At 41.5% G+C, this 16,890-nt stretch overlaps 1 protein-coding gene across 2 annotated transcripts in view; it reads right to left on the reverse strand.

Annotated features, from left to right (window-relative positions):
- The window catches only part of KCTD3 (potassium channel tetramerization domain containing 3), a 47,817-nt gene that overhangs the window by 4,135 nt on the left and 26,792 nt on the right, over positions 1-16,890 (reverse strand). For both annotated transcript variants that reach the window (XM_053309190.1, XM_053309195.1), the window contains exons 10-15: positions 14,557-14,672; positions 8,597-8,684; positions 8,042-8,158; positions 6,142-6,312; positions 4,807-4,962; positions 2,818-2,914 (exon numbers count right to left, since the gene is read on the reverse strand). In XM_053309190.1, the coding sequence (XP_053165165.1) occupies positions 2,818-2,914; positions 4,807-4,962; positions 6,142-6,312; positions 8,042-8,158; positions 8,597-8,684; positions 14,557-14,672 (745 nt within the window). The remainder of the gene's footprint in view (positions 1-2,817; positions 2,915-4,806; positions 4,963-6,141; positions 6,313-8,041; positions 8,159-8,596; positions 8,685-14,556; positions 14,673-16,890) is intronic.

Below are 16,890 nucleotides of genomic sequence, written 5' to 3' on the forward strand. Positions count from 1 at the left end.
ATAGTGATTTATAACATTTATTGGGATGATAATTTGGCCTCCAACCATATTACAGGCTTCTAATGTTATTTGCTTAAAAACAAACAAGCTGTCAAAGGGATAATCTAGGTGCTTGGAAAATGTACTCGTGATTAATTTATCTAACAGTTGCTTATGATTGTACGTAATGAACTCTGATGCAAAGAAGATTGATTCTCTTAAAGAGTTTTATTCATTACAAGATTAAGCAATAAGAAATGATAGGCCATGTGTTCGAGATACTGTCTGCCGGTGAATCGCTATTAGCAGCCAAGCCTGTCCTAGTAGTTTCAATTTTAGAACAGTGCTGTTTTCTTTAACTAGTACCCAGGGCTTTCAAGATCACTTTAGCTGCTGCTTTCACATCTTTGGATTTAATTTACTTTTAAATGGCCAGGCAACGTATTTTTTTTTTTAATGAAAGGTAACAATACACACTAGCATATGGAAGGAACAGAAGAGAGCTCTAGAGTAAGGGATATAATTAAATGCTCATTAAAAAAGTGAAAGTTAAAAGCAACCCTGCCTGTAAGTAAACTATGGTTGTAAAATACAAATTTTACTGTTCTAAGCCAAGACCCAAATTGATTCTTTGTCCTTCTATATCCTTGTATTGATGTTCCCAAGCCCTTAACTGCTTAGTTCTCTGAAACATTCTTGTGACAGAATAAATCCATTTTAGAAATAGGTAAACATGTATGGAGGTCACATGGAATTGCACCCCACCGCTTCAAAATGCTAGATGCCATGATCCCCACACGAAATCTGTTGCTCATCGCCATGAGTGCAGGCATTCAGGAAACGATATGCACAATCCAGAAGCTGTGAACAGCCATGAGTCCCAATGCTGCCAACACAGTATTAAAGAGCAACCAGAAATCTAGCTCTGACCTTGCTCAAAGAGCTGCTGTGCACATTTTGTGGAGACTGAGTAGGCACATCAAGTACATACAAGTACCATTGGTTCCCAGAGGCTTTGGGCATGAAGCATCCCAGCACTTAGGCCCCCAACCCGTTCATCTGTATGCTGAACATAATCTACAAATATCAGACACCCATGCACAACCAGCTACAGGGTTTCAGAGAGAGGGACAAATAATAGAAGACCCCCTTCTCTCTATCCAAGTGCAGAGTATGAGAGGGGGATGCTACCATCACTATAGAGATTATATGGCCTTGGTTTGGACCCAAACAAAACCTTACAATGCCTGCACTCTTTGGAGTTGGTCTCTTCCTTTTTTCCTCTAGTATCTGCACTGTACAACCTAGACCCATCAATGCCTCCTCCTTGGCCTCCAAGAACACACAGTACCTCCAAGATGGAACAGGCACGTATTTTGTGTGCTGGCTTCCAAGAACAACTACTCTATTGTCTTACCCTTGGATAAGATGGCAGCTGCTCTAGGCCATTTGTGCATAGTGCCATCTTGCCAACACTCCCCTTTCACCCTCTTTGAGTCCAGCTGGAAAGTGACAAAGATGAAGGTGAAAGTGGGATGGGGCTTAGGGTGCCACAGACATGAAGGTGCTATGGTGCTCTGTGGGCCCTCTAAGATATGATGTTGCCACCTAGTGGCCAAAAGTTTCATTTGTCAAATAGGACGGAGCATGCTCCAGAGCTCAGACAGATCTTTTAAGACTGATGTTCAAGCTAAGGCTTGTGTGGACTAAAATAAAACCCAGTTGTTACTTTATATTGTTGCCATATGTCCCCATTAAATGTCTAGCCTGTGTACACCTGGTTCTCCTGGCTGAGTGTTTGAGTGGTTCAATTGCAAACCATTCAGAACTGGTTAGAGCTGGTTCGAACCAGTTTGGATACCCACAGTTCAGTCTGAGTTCAGACTGAACCGTGCCAACCGGTCTGTGCACACCCCTACTCCTGGCCTCTTTTTGCTTCAGCTGACCTTGCCTAACAATGTGGGGGGAAAGAACAAAAACCAGCTGACTTCTTGGATTTCTGCCACTACCTATGTGAGTGTTGAATGTTTATATCTATTTTCAGTAGTCAAAAAGGGACAACTTGCTCTATTTGGCAAAGACAATCAGATGGACACTAACTGGATTTAGACTAGACCATCGTGATGGTTGGTCTAGTCCAAGAAACATTGCAGCACTAGCCTAACATAGGAAGCCCTCCAAACATGTATGTTTTATCAGCTATAATGAGATCCACATTTATGCAGATGTTTTATTTATATCCTTTGATTCAAGGATGAAAAAATGTCATACCACTATTCCAAAACTTACCTCCAGCCAATCAATAGTACTAGCCCAAGGTGATAATCTAATGTCAATTTTGGTTCCAGAGTTAATCCTGGAAACAACTAACTTATTTCGAAACATGTTTCGAAATATTTTATTCATTCATTCATTCCTATACCACCCTTCCAAAAATGGCTCAGGGCGGTTTACACGGAGAAACAACAAATAAATAAGATGGACCCCTGTCCTCAAAGGGCTCACAATCTAAAAAGAAACAAAAGATAGACACCAGCAACAGTCACTGGAGGTACCTTGCTGGGGGTGGATAGGGCCAGTTACTCTCCCCCTGCTAAATAAAGAGAATCACCATGTTAAAAAGTGCCTCTTTGCCCCTGCAGTCTCTAGAAGTGCAAGCACTTCATTAGTCAGGATGTAAGCCAGTGTTTGTGGGTTTTGGGTTAATGCAAATCTTCTGCCATACTCATTAAAAAAAAAGGGGAAAAAAGAGTAAACACACAAACACTATTAGGCATATTTGCAAAATTCCTTAGGTCCCTTTAACATCTATTTGCACTATAAAATTCTAGAGTTTACCTTTTCCCAGTAGAAGAGAGCCTCACAAAGAGTTTGTTAGTGATGGGAACAACTTTTTGGATAAACACTTGTTGATCATCACGTTCACCAAATGGCCCTATAATTGGGAAGCAAAGGAAGAGCTCTCAGCATCTCTTACTTTAAGGCCCTCAAACATGCTTCAAATATGCATACAGTATATATTAAATAATAGCCACAGAACTCCATCCACCCTGCAAGGTTTTTCAGGAGGTACTACTACAAAATCCTTCTCAAAATCCTGAGCATTTCCCCAAAATAACAGAATAGAATGTGGTTTGGGGGTGACAAAACAAGCAGCTGGAGTTACACACCACAGTGCCTATCAGGTCTGAAATTCCAGATGAAACTGATGGGTTTTTAAAAAGTCAATACAACAGATGATTTGTGGGGGGGCAAAGCAACCCAGGTTCTCTGCACAGGTTTTCTGAATTTAAACTCAATGTAGGTTCTTACAGGTGAAACTCGGAAAATTAGAATATCGTGCAAAAGTCCATTAATTTCAGTAATGCAGATTAAAACTGATATATGAGACAGACGCATTACATGCAAAGCGAGATAAGTCAAGCCTTAATTTGTTATAATTGTGATGATCATGGCGTACAGCTCATGAAAACCCCAAACCCACAATCCCAGAAAATTAGAATATTACATGGAACCAATAAGACAAGGATTGTAGAATAGAACAATATCGGACCTCTGAAAAGTATAGTGTACTGTGCTTGATTGGCCAGCAAACTCGCCTGACCTGACCCCATAGAGAATCTATGGGGCATTGCCAAGAGAAGGATGAGAGACATGAGACCAAACAATGCAGGAGAGCTGAAGGCCGCTAATGAAGTATCCTGGTCTTCCATAACACCTCATCAGTGCCACAGGCTGATAGCATCCATGCCACGCTGCACTGAGGCAGTAATTGCTGCAAAAGGGGCCCAAACCAAGTACTGAATACATATGCATGCTTATACTTTTCAGAGGTCCGATATTGTTCTATTCTACAATCCTTGTCTTCTTGGTTCCATGTAATATTCTAATTTTCTGGGATTGTGGATTTGGGGTTTTCATGAGCTGTACACCATGATCATCACAATTATAACAAATTAAGGCTTGACTTATCTCGCTTTGCATGTAATGCGTCTGTTTCATATATCAGTTTCACCTTTTAATTTGCATTACTGAAATTAATGGACTTTTGCACGATATTCTAATTTTCCAAGTTTCACTTGTATAGCAGGAGTGGGCAACGAGATCTGCCTACAAGCTATATTATCGAGGCTGTGTAATGAACTTAATTTAAAGTTCATTAAAGAATACAGCCATCACTACCACAATGTGGCCCTGCAGGCCTTTAAGGTTCATACCTCCCATCTGCCTTCACTCCCCTCAGCAGCTCTCCCCCTTTCCTCCCTGCTCGACAAACCTCTTCTCCCTACTCTCTTCCTTTGCAAGAAAACCTCTCTTAAAGATTGTAACCCTTTAAGGCACATTAAAAAAACTGCCCCCTACTTTCTACTGGGCATGGCACACTCTTCATGTGGTCACCAGTCACCACTAGGTTAAAACCACCATCCCAGTGCATACTGCTGCTTTAAAATCTTTTGATGTGTGTGATTAGCTATATACTCTCAACTCGTTTACTCTAAGAGGATGGGGGTGTGTGTGTTTCCCCATTGTTATAATCCTAATTTAATCTTTTATTTATATACTTAGGCTTAGGGCTATACTTCACAAAAATAGCCTCTCCCCTAAGCCCTTAGAGTGAGTGCAGGATGTGAAGAGTTATCCTGAAACGAATCGTGGACAAAGCCCAGCATCATCTTCTTGCAGCTCCTCCACATGAGGAAACCTCCCTCCCCTCCCACCCACCAATATCTCCTCTTCTCTGGAACACTGCAAGGTAAAAGTGTCCGAATCAGAGGCTCAGAGAACACAGCAGCCATCCAGCTGTTCCACTTGGAATGCTTCACCTACCAATGTCATTGCCAGAAGAGTAACTGCCATGGCTCTCTGTCTCCTCTAAGGACAAAATTTTGAAGGATGCCAAGGGGGTAGATCCTGGTTGTGTTGAAATCATTCCTCTGAAACGAGTCACTGTCCATGTCCGGACATGATTGTTATCTGCACAAACTAGAAAGATGAAAATCAAAGTGAATGCTTACAAAAAGCTGAAGGCCAACATGAGTAAGATTACTCAAAGTAGTCCCACTGAAATTTAAAAAAGGACAAGTTAGGCAATGTTGAGCCCCACCCCACCCCCGTCTTTTTCTTTTTTTCACACACACAAATTTTAACCTTGCCCAAACTGAACAATTTTCTGGCTTATACGTGGAAATTCTCTACTCCTCTAGGCAACTCTCCCAAGTGCAAGAACTGATCTGGTTCAATAACCTGCTTTAGCAGCAGTTCAAAAGCTGCTTTAGCACAAATGTGTTACAAAGGTTTAAACTGGAGATGGTTATGGGTCCCATGTTCTTTCCCTGAGAGATTACAGTGCAATCTTATGCATATTTACCAAGAAAAAAGTCCAGCTGAGTTCAACGGAGCTTACTACCATGCACGAGTACATAGCATTGCAACCCTAGACGAGAGTTTATTTTTACAACCCAATAAAATGAAATAAAAAGAGAGAACCACCCTTAGGGTTGTTCAGATATTCTTTGTTTTTAATATTTACACGATATACTTTTATTTTCAATATGATTTGTCTTTGACTAAAAGTGACTTGTGTGGCAGACACATCATATAACCAGAAATAAAACAAAAGGTTAAACTAACTTTATTACACCCTGGAGTGAATAAAGCACACATTAAGTGCAGAAAAACATCCCCAGGAATAGTGCTACAATGCATCTTTAGATACTACGCCTCTACACTCACAAAAGGCATAGTGCCCATTCATTTCTATGAGAAAAAGCAAAAGGGACCAGAAATTGCAATCACTGGGCTTCCACACAGAAATCCAGAGTGACAGGAGCCCAATTCAGACATCGTGGTTGTTTGGTGTGTGAGGAAATGACTGCATGTGTCTTCATTTTAAAAGTTAACCTGATACAGTCAAATGCATGGTATGGATAGGAAGTGTACTTCTGTACCTGTGTTCAACACATGTGTATGACTGTACATGTGTACAGATCTGTATGCTCATTGTATGAGTGTTGAACATAACGTGTGAATGGGCCTAAAGCTGTGTGGAGAACTGGATTTTATCCACTATATATATTTTGCTTTTTGTTCGTAAGCCTTAGAAATGTGAAGAAATGAACAACAGGAAAAGCCAAGTAGCGGCATTTATGCTAACAAGTTTACCTGACACCAAATGTTTCTCAGACAACATGATCTTTGTAACAGGACTTCGATGAACCGTGAAAGTCTGAAAAAGCTGAGGGCCTGACCCAACCGTTTCCGGGTGTTGCACAATCACACGCACTGCTCCAGAACTTGTGCCATATGCAATCTCAATCCAATTACCACTTACACCTACACACACACAAAAAGCAAGAAAGATGCTTTAGTAACACTATATTTCCAGCAAGATGGGGCTCCTGAACTCTTCAGGAATTAACTATAATGGTTTACTTGCCCACAACTTTTATTTCCTTTAGTTGTTTATTTTTAAAATTTGCATGCTAAGTTTGTCTTATTGCTCTGCAGCAATACAGTGTTAATGACAATAATTTTTTTCCTCCCTAAAAGTCACAAGCAATGCTAGCAAGTTTTGACTAGAAAATGAAAGTCTAAAAAATGTGAAATTCTGCTGCAGATACCATTTTAGCACGAAGTGTTTCACATACATAAACTAAATCTTTCTGATCAAGCCAGGTCCTAGGGCAGTTTCACACATCATGTAATAACAGACTTGGGTTTGCCACCAAGTGGAAACTCAGCAAGGGCATGCAGTCAATCTTGGCTCTCTCATGAGTGCACTTGTATGATACAGATGTTTTCAATCACGTTTGTCACATCCCCACGTTATGAGTACACCCAAGAAGCAATATAGGAACCACTTCATAAGTGATATTCAAGCAGCACAATGGCCAAAAGACTGCACCGTGAGTTGAGACTTCTCCAGTAAGAAACCCCGTCTCTGCCATGAGCTCACTAGGCAGTCTTAAGACAAGCAATCGAGGGATACACCACCTATCTTACAGGAGTTCTTTAAATATTACATCAAGGGGAATATAAGTGAAGCACTTTGCACTCAGAAGGTGCCATTCAAATGGCACCACATGGCACAAAGGAAGCCATGAGTTGTGAATATTGATAAGGTTGCCTATCAGGTAGAAGACACCCATTTTTAGTTTCATGCAGAGTGCCTAGAAATTGACTATTCAATTCTAATGACAACATGGAGAATAAGTTTCCTAAGGACAGACAAAAGACGTAACTTGGTAACTGACAACATATTTTTGTCATACAGAAATATACTACTATTATTTATTCGATTTCTATAACGCCCTTCCAAAAATGGCTCAGGACCATTTACATAGAGAAATAATAAATAAATAAGATGGATGGATCCCTGTCCCCAAAGGGGGCTCTCCACCAGAGTGTGTGAAACCCATCTTACACATGAATAATGCATCAATGTGCTGATTGTATACAAAAACAATACAATAATTAAGCTTGGATGTGATGAGGGGCCTCTGAATTACTTTACTACTATAGTTGAAATGAAATTCACAATCAACTTCAGTTTGTACAACAGGCTGCTAATTACAGGAGGTGTAATGGCTTGACTAGCAAGCCAGAGGCTGCTGTTTCGAATCCCTGCTGGTATGTTTCCCAGACTATAGGAAACACCTATATCGGGCAGCAGCGATATAGGAAGATGCTGAAAGGCATCATCTCACTGCATGGGAGATGACAATGGTAAACCCCTCCTGTATTTTACCAAAGAATGTGGTCACCAGGAGTCGACGGCACACTTTACCTTTAATATAGAATACTAAATTAAAACTTTAGGTATCTGCTAGTAGGCAGCACTGTTCCCTCTAAGGCGCACACATGTGCACATGCTCACACATTTTCTGATGTGCGTTCAGTTAATTTTAGATCCCGCTCAGGTTGAATAAGGAGGGCCCTACTCTGGATGCTCATGCACATTCAGATGAAAAAAATTAGAATACAAAACTACACCAATACAATACAAAACCATATTCTACATAGGTTTTTTAAAAAGACATTAAGAGGCAAAAATGGTACAAACTTGTTTTGGGTGTGAGGTAAACACTAAGTGCTGTTATGGCATCATTGGAAGGATCGTGGTATAGTTCCGTCACCAAAAGATCATTATCCTTCATCCGTAGTGGAAATTTTTGCATATCTGTAGAATAAATGTATACGCATTGTTAAAATTGCAAAGTAACAGACATTCCTAACATAATGAAGATTCCATAAAGTCTATTGCAGACATCCAGATTAACAAAGCACTGATACTATGTAGGAGTGGTGATTTTTGTCTCTCTCCCCTTCCCTCTGAAGTCCACAATGACTCTTGAAAATATGTCCCCGAGGGCTACATGACCCTCAGGGACATATTTTCAGGAGTCACAGTGGGCTTCAGAGGGAAGGGGAGATCAACGAACAAGTCACCTCTCCCTTGTAGCACCAGCACATCATCCATGCACCAGCACTTTGTTAGTCTGGATGCTGGCCTAGGATAATTTCTGTCAGGAATAAGAACAGGATCATAAGTAAAAGAGTAAATATTCAAACAATAGGAAGCACTAATAATCCTATGGGGTTTCCACCCTGAACTTACCAATATAATATATTGAGCCATTGTTGCAGCCCAGCAATAAGAAAGATCCAGCAGTATCGTAACTGGTGATGGGAACAACATCTTGAACCTGTAAACATTAAGTTTAAGCTTGTACTTTTTTATTTCTCAACGCATGACAATTTCAGCAAAGCTAACACAATACTGTACTTCTATATAATATTTGACAAAAGTACATTTTCCCCTAATTGTTTTAATTAAGATAAATCATCAGACTTCAGGTTGGAACAGTTGAGACAGTTCATTACATTATATAGGGCAGCTTTTCCACTCAATTTTTATGCATATGTGAAAGAACGCCATAATGACATCTTTCAAGCAGGTTGTTCTCTAACAATCTTCAAGATGTGGTAACTTGATCTTACCACATGGAGATCATTTCACAAGGCACATGAAAACTGAGATGTATGGTACATATTTTTTTGATTCTTTTAGTACCTTTAGAATGTTTGTCCTTTGAATTCATGACAATAGGAAGACAAACATTACTCTCAATTGTCAGGTATTTTTGACCTTAAGAATCAAACACGGAGTTCTTTCAGCAATACTTATCTCTGGATAATAACAGTGAGAACAAAATGTAAATGGTGAACTGAAGAGTCAAGATCTCTTGCAAAATATAGACAAAAAATACTTTAACCAACATTAAAAAACCAAAAACAATTCACTAGCTAGACAATTTAAATAATATTTATTTATTTATGTAAAGGGAATCTAGAGAGTCCTTTCTCCCACTAGCTACATACTTACTCATATAATAGTGACAGTGTCACGGTTACAATCTACACAGTAATAGAGAAAACTGGTAAACTGTGAAAGCAAGTTCCACTTATTGAATTTCTACTCAACAAACACACACATATAGGTGTCAGAATTATACAAAGCAATATTTCAAAATCAGGCAATAATCTAAAAAATAAAGTGCAAATGCATGCCTCTTATCCTAACCATCTGTTTAGAACTTTGATTGTGCAAGATTCATTTTACTGAATTCAACTAAGAGCACACATAGATGCAAAGCAGTGTTTGTAGCGTGCAGAATGTAGCAACATCCAAATATAAAAACTGCGTGTGTGGGGCAGGGGAATATTTGCACACTGACCATTTTACGCTTTTGGTAGCTTAGTCTCCCTCACTAGGTCTTGAGTGTCAAATATTTCAAGGTTTTGATGTTAGCCAACAATATTAAACATTAACACAAAACAAAAAGACAATAGACTAGGATGTGACAAATGTCAAGTGCCATGGACCCATGGCACCTAGAAATGTAACAATCACATCTAAACTAGGATATTCAGAGGTAAAGTTATTTAACAGAATCTGAATTTGCCCCAGGCAGCCCTGTTCTGTTCTAAGTATGTTACTAAAGAACAGCCCTGCTGGATTAGGCCCAAGGCCTATCTAGTCCAGCATTCTGTTTCACACAGTGGCCCACCAGATGCCTCTGGGGAACCCACAGGCAAGAGGTGAGGGGGCATGCCCCCTCTCCTGCTGTTGCGCCCCTGCAACTGGTATCGAGAGGCATTGTGCCTCTGAGGCTGGAGGTGGCCAACAGTCACCAGACTAGTAGCCATTGATGGACCTGTCCTCCATAAATTTGTCTAAACCCCTTTTGAAGCCATCCAAGCTGGTGGCCATCACCACATCCCGTGGCAAAGAATTCCATAGACTTGTAAAGGGTAACATTTATATTTACAAAGACTGACACACACACACCATTACAAGTCTGTCAATTGTATCAAGTGTCCATTATCTGGCTCTTAAGGTTTTGAGCTTATTTGGCTTCTAGATCCAAATAAAATTGCTCAAGGCCTGAAAAACACTATGCAATGCAGATTAAAAGAAGTCGTATAAAACCAAAGGCCACAGCTTTACTGATTAGAACTTCCCATAAGACAAATGTTTGAGAATTTTTTAATGCTAACAAGCTTACCCTTAGCCTGTTTGAGTATTATAACCTATTGGGATCAGCCATGAACAAAACTGAAGTTCACCCTGAATGGGAAATTTCTACTGAACACACAGGCTAAGTTACTCCTGAGTATTCTTATTGGAATTAAGTCGTTCTTGAGTGTAACTCCTAAGTTTTCCTATTAATTTTCCTTTTCCTCTTCCTATTAAGGAACAATCTGGATGCCAGCCATACAGTTTCGTACATTTTTGCCACACAAAATAGTACGTCCCCCTGCCCACACCGCCACCGATATAGGGACAGACTAATGCATCAATTTCTGACCTGAGCAGGTATCCATAGCATTTTATATAGCTCGATACATTTAACTTTTAATATAGCAAAAAAGCGAGACCTGCACACATTTGAACATTTAATATACTGTGTTTTCCGATAGAAAGGCCATATTGCTGTAAAAGTCACACCATTGAAAAACTGCAATTTTTAAAAATCACATCAGAAATGCCATAGTGGTGTAAAGGATGCAGCTAAAGCACCAAGTACATTCCCCCCATTCCATTTCCCATGGATAGCTGTTTGCGTTCCACGTGGGGGCATTTTGGCTCCTTGCGCTCTCCCCCGAAGGTGTTTGCTCGGGCGGGGGTGACCAGGTTGGGCCCGCAGCGAAGCCACAGCCATGTTCAGCGGCCGCTGTGGGCACTGCGGGGACAGCGGGAGGCACCTTTAAGTGGAAATCAGAAGGTGCTTACCTCCCTGTATCGCTGGCCCTGAAAGCTCCTCCCAGCAGCAGATTGGCTCTTCCACTCAGCTGCAGCCATTCTTCCAAGCAGCACACAACCCAGCTGAGTGGCGGAGCTGATCTGCCGCTACTGCTGGGAGCAGCTTTCAGGGGCAGCGATACAGGGAGGTAAGCACCTTCTAATTCCCACTTAAAAGGTGGCTCCCGCTGTCCCCGCACCAGCCACTAAATATGGACATGGCCTCGCCATAGGCCAATCTGGCCACCCCCACCTGAGCAAACACCTCGGGGGGCGGGGGGGAGAGCAAGGGGCCAAAATGCCTCCACATGGAGTGCAAACAGTGCTCTATGGGAAATGGAGGGGGGGGCATGCAAATCCAGGGCCAGGAAGGCCCAACTGTGCTGTTGCTGCTGCTCCTCCTCCGCTGCCTCCTTCCTTCTAGGCCCTCTCGGCCACGTGGAGCCTATTGTTGGAGGGTCCTGCTGTAGTGCTGTCGCACCTCCTTCCCTCGCCCCTTAATTCTGGCGTAAAGGCCGCAGGAGACTTAAACTTTTTAAAATGTATGCGCTACGGCCTTTCTGCCAGAAAATACAGTAAATCACTCTCATTTCATGTTTGTCCTCTAAACTCCTAGAGTACTGAAAGATATGCATAATCCCCATGTTACTGACTTTCAAAGCCAAGAATATCTACTGCCTGCAAGAGTACTGCTACGGTCCATGTCGTCAGAATTTTGCCTGAAGAATCAACATCAGAGGAAGCCACCTCAGCTAGTCTGCCTAAATCTTAGGGAGAGGATGCCAAAAACTATTACAAGAGGAGAAAGAGACAAATTACACAGACTGTACAAGGGCCTCGCTCATTCACAGAGGCCAACATCCCCACTAATGGTGCAGAGGTGCTGTGTGCAAAGTGTCTCTGCAGTGTTTAGTGACCTTGAGTCCTGCTGTGCACAGGCATGGGGGTGGATGGACATTTTTGCCAGTCTCTCCTTCTCCTGGAAGCACTTGTCAGCACCCCTAAATGTGTTCCTGAGGGCCGTAAAGCTCTTGGGGTCAGATTTAGGGGAATTAAAGAGCACGTCCGGGGAAGACTGGTGAAAATCCCATCTCACCCCCCACAGTACAGGACTCTGGATCACGACACACTGTGAAGGCACTTTGCATGCAATGCCTCTGCACTGTCAGTCAGGTTGTGCATGGCACACTGTCACCAGAAATGATAACTTGTAACAACTGGAGAGTTAGAAATGTCGAAGGTGCACCTCTTAAAGGATCAAAGAAATAGCTACTGCAGTTCGCCGTGGTAATTTGCTGCTTTGCTTGTTAATCTTACCAGGCAAAAACTGTCCTCATGCAAGACTTCCATCCTGCAACTTTAACAATCCAGTTCTACTTCAAGGGGGAAATAGTAATTCTGTGCCTTTCTTTTAATAGCCTTGCAAATACTTGAGGACACCTGCTTTAAGGGTCCCTCAGGGTCAAAGCTAGATCAATAACCTTTAGGAGTACTAAACATTGTAGAAGTGTTATCAATTCTGTTGCTCTCTTCTGAATAGGTCTAGATATTTTTGAAGTATAACTCCTTTACTGGTGACAAAGTGGACCCAAACTGTTGCTGTGCCACAAGCAAGAGTGCATCAAGACACTAGTTTTTTTTTTTTTAACCCTTGAGCTGACAACTCTTTCCACTGTTTCCCAAAAGACCAGTGTTTCTTAACATTGGGTCCCCAGATGATGTTGGCCGACAATTCCCATCTTCCCCAGCCATGGCCTTTGTGGCTGGGGATGCTGGGAGTTGTAGTCCAACAACATCTGGGGACCCAACGTTAAGGAACCCTGTAATAGACTATTTTCTGAATTAAATGGTTCTTGGGTTCTGCCAATCCAAGAGGCAGAACATCAAACTAAGACAAACAGTTATTTAACAGATGTGAAGTACATTAGGCACTTCACTAACCAGCAACATCTATTATTACTATCATAGGCATTTCACTAACAATTATGGTTTGACCAGAACTGCTTTGAAATTCTGGGTTCACAAAATCTGCTCCACTGGGCTCGCTAATCCCAATTAACTTTTTAACCAGGATCCTTGTCCTTGTATGAATACAGCTTTAGCTATGACCAGTACTCCCCATAACAGGGATTCCCAGATTTTGACTGTAACGCCCATCATCTCCACCTGCAATGGCCATTGTAGTTGCAGACAACAACATCTGAGAATACCTGTTATGAGGAGCACTGGTCATGGCTTAATTTCAATTGGACGTCCACTGAGTAACTGAGTCAGTGTAAACAGCACAGCACAGGGACAGAGGCAAATACTCCCAAACAACTCCTAAAACAACACATGATGGAGATTACCTCTGTTCCTGTGAATGTGGGCTAGGTATGAGAAGTTTTTAAATGGAGTTGACAGAGTTTTGAAATGGTTTTTAGCTTGTTTCATTAGAGTCAAACACACTAGGTCAGCTTTCAATATGTAACAAAATTACTGAGTGATACCACTTGGCTTTTTGCATTCTCGCAGTGTTACTCATTGGCATGACTGTCACTTATGGGTAAAATCAGGATTTATTCAACCAGTGCTGTGGCAGCCACAGGAGTCAGCCTTAGGTCACTTCTGCCTCTCGAGATTTGCAAGGCAGCCTCTTGGATTTCATTACACCGTGTCTTTACATTGTGCCACAGAGACATTCATCTGGCTGTGTTACAAGGTTTGTTTCTTGCATGAATGCCCAGCTCTTCCCTCAGTCTTGTCTCGAATCCAAGAATCTCTATTCCCGTTGTCAGAATGCATAATATATATAAAAATCACAAGGCATTTGAGAATAGAAATATAAAGTAGATATCTTTGAGGCATGATGCACAGTTGAAGCGCTTCTGACTAGACCACAGAATTTCCACAGAAGCAACGCACACAAAAAATGCTCTTTTAAGTGCTACATAGGATTAATTTGATATGCAAGCAAATAGCCTCCAATACCTTTAACTGATAAATTTTAGTACAGAGGATACCTGAAGCATAAATCTTTAGAGGCGAGATAAAAATAAGAATATTTCAAAACTGAAAAACCTGTACAAAACGAAGTACAGAAATGCATGGCTCTTCAGTTGCTGTTGAAGTATAACTCCCACCATTCCCTGCCACAATTTATTTGGCTGGAGATGATGTGAGTTGTAGGTCAACAACAGCTGGAGTGCCAAGGTTGCCAACCCCTGGTCTAAATACGGATGTCCTTTTTGCATCTTCATAAAACAGGTCACTGTATTTCTGTTTAAACATACCTGCCAATGTTGAGTCACAGCATTCCACACTCCCACTTTTCCTGTATGACTGGTTGCCACCAACTGGTTACCAATGAAGAAAAGTGCATCTACAGGGACTCCAAGACTGAATACTCCTATTAACAAAACAAAAAACAAAAAACAAGTAATCTTAAACCTTGTTTCTCAAATGCATACAAAGGACAAAAAGGAAAGTTACTTGCTCAGAACACAGAAGGCTGCAAGAGTTTTTCAATGCTGCTTTGAGAAAAATATTAATAAAAAGAGTTATATACCACTTTTCAACAAAAAAGTTCTCAAGGTGGTTTACATGGGGGGGGGGGGGACGACAACAACAAAATAGCTCCCTGTCCCCAAAGGTCTCACAATCTAAAAAGAAATACAAGGTAGATAGCAGCGGCAGCTACTGGAACGGTGCTGTGCTGGGTTGAATAGCGACAGTTTCTCAACCCCTAATAAATATGCATCACCACTTTAAAAAGTACCTTTTGGCCCAATTAGCAAGGATAAATAAAGTATCAGAAGATGACTATTAATACATTGAGGCGCTTCACATGATTACCTGTGCAGCGCCTCGATGAGGTCTGTGGGGAGAGCAAGCTTAGCCTCCTGGTCAGGGATCTACTCATGTGTCACTGCGGTGGCACATACACAATAAAATGAGGCACTCCGTTAACCTCATTTAAGGGGAGTGTGAATTAGGCGGGCTAGCTGCCTGGGAACCACTGGGCTCATCCGCAAACCTGGTGGTTTCCACGATCAGTAGAAAGAGGGCTAGGCTCCCTTAGCCCGCTTTCTACTGATAGTGGGAATAGCTTCATTTTCTCTTGGAACATAAGAACAGCCCTGCTGGATCAGGCCCAAGGCGGTCCACCAGATGCCCCTAAGAAGCCCACAGGCAAGAGGTGAGGGCATGCCCTCGTTCCTACTGTTGCTCCACTGCAACTGGTATTCAGAGGCCTCTTGCCTCTGAGGCTGGAGGAAGCCTATAGCCACCAGACTAGTAGCCACTGAAAGACCTGTCCTCTATTATTTTAAGCCATCCAAGCCAATGGCCATCGCCAATACTAGTACCCACTGAAAGACTCGTGACATCCTGTGGCAAAGAATTCCACAGAGTAATTATGCACTGTGTGGAAGAGTACTTCCTTTTGTTGATCCTAAATGTCCAGGCCATCAATTTCATGGGATGACCTCTGGTTCTAGTGTTGAGAGAGAAAGATTTCTCTGTCCACTCTCTATTCCATGCATAATTTTATACACCTCTATCATGTCTCCCCATAGTTGCCTCTTTTCCAAACTAAAAAGCCTCAGATGCTGTAGCCTTGCATCATAAGGAAGGTGTTCCAGGCCCCTGATAATCTTGGTTGCCATCTTCTGCACCTTTCCCAGTTCTACAGTTTCCTCCTTAAGATTTGGTGACCAGAACTGTAAGCAGTACACCAAATGTTGCCACACAATAGATTTGTATAAGGACATTATAATATTAGTAGTTTTATTTCCAATCCCCTTCCTAAGTATTTATTCTGCTGTAACAATTCCCAATCACCGATTGGTGTTGCTGAATCCCAACACCATCCATCAGATAGCTGGAGATATAGGCACTAAGACCAAGCAGATTCTACTCTGAGTTGAAGGTACAAGTACCAGAAGAAGCAGTATATTGTATAGCCACAAACATATGATCAAGATGGCTGGATTCCACATTAATCAGTTCACAGAAGCCACCACTCACTTTTTTGGTATTAAAATAACCAACATTGGAGAGCTGTAAACCTACCTCTACTACTCTTTAGTCACCCAGTCAGGGTAGATAAAGGGTGTTAAGAAGTAAATTCATATCAAGTGTTCTTACTATGTGTCTATTATCCAACTGTAGAGCTAAGCTTGAACATTTCTACAAACAGAACATTTTCCTCTTTCATTGTTACAATGAATAGACCACATGAGTTCTCTGAATGGACACTACTAGTTTCACTTTGCACTTAAACTGTGCAAAATCTCTTTATTAGTTGGGTTGATCCAGTTAGAGTCCTGATGTTTCAGGATTCCCCATACACCCCGTTAGTAGCACCATGGTTCAACAAATATGCTATAGACTGTTTTAGGAACACTCTGGGGCAAATTATCTCCATCTAATAAGGCCAGTAAATTATCTATGGGTTGTGTAGTCAGATCTGTGACAAGCTGTCAAGGTTCATTAGCTGATTAACATTTAATACAAACACAAACTGCTTAGAGAGAGTTACTAGACATCAAGACTGGAGAGATCTTGTATGTTTGCAAGTTTATTTTCTTGGGAATGACTTGGCAGAATCCTTTCTAGCTACATCA

The sequence above is a fragment of the Hemicordylus capensis genome, chromosome 1 (genome assembly GCF_027244095.1).
Source record: "Hemicordylus capensis ecotype Gifberg chromosome 1, rHemCap1.1.pri, whole genome shotgun sequence".
Lineage (NCBI taxonomy): Eukaryota > Metazoa > Chordata > Lepidosauria > Squamata > Cordylidae > Hemicordylus > Hemicordylus capensis.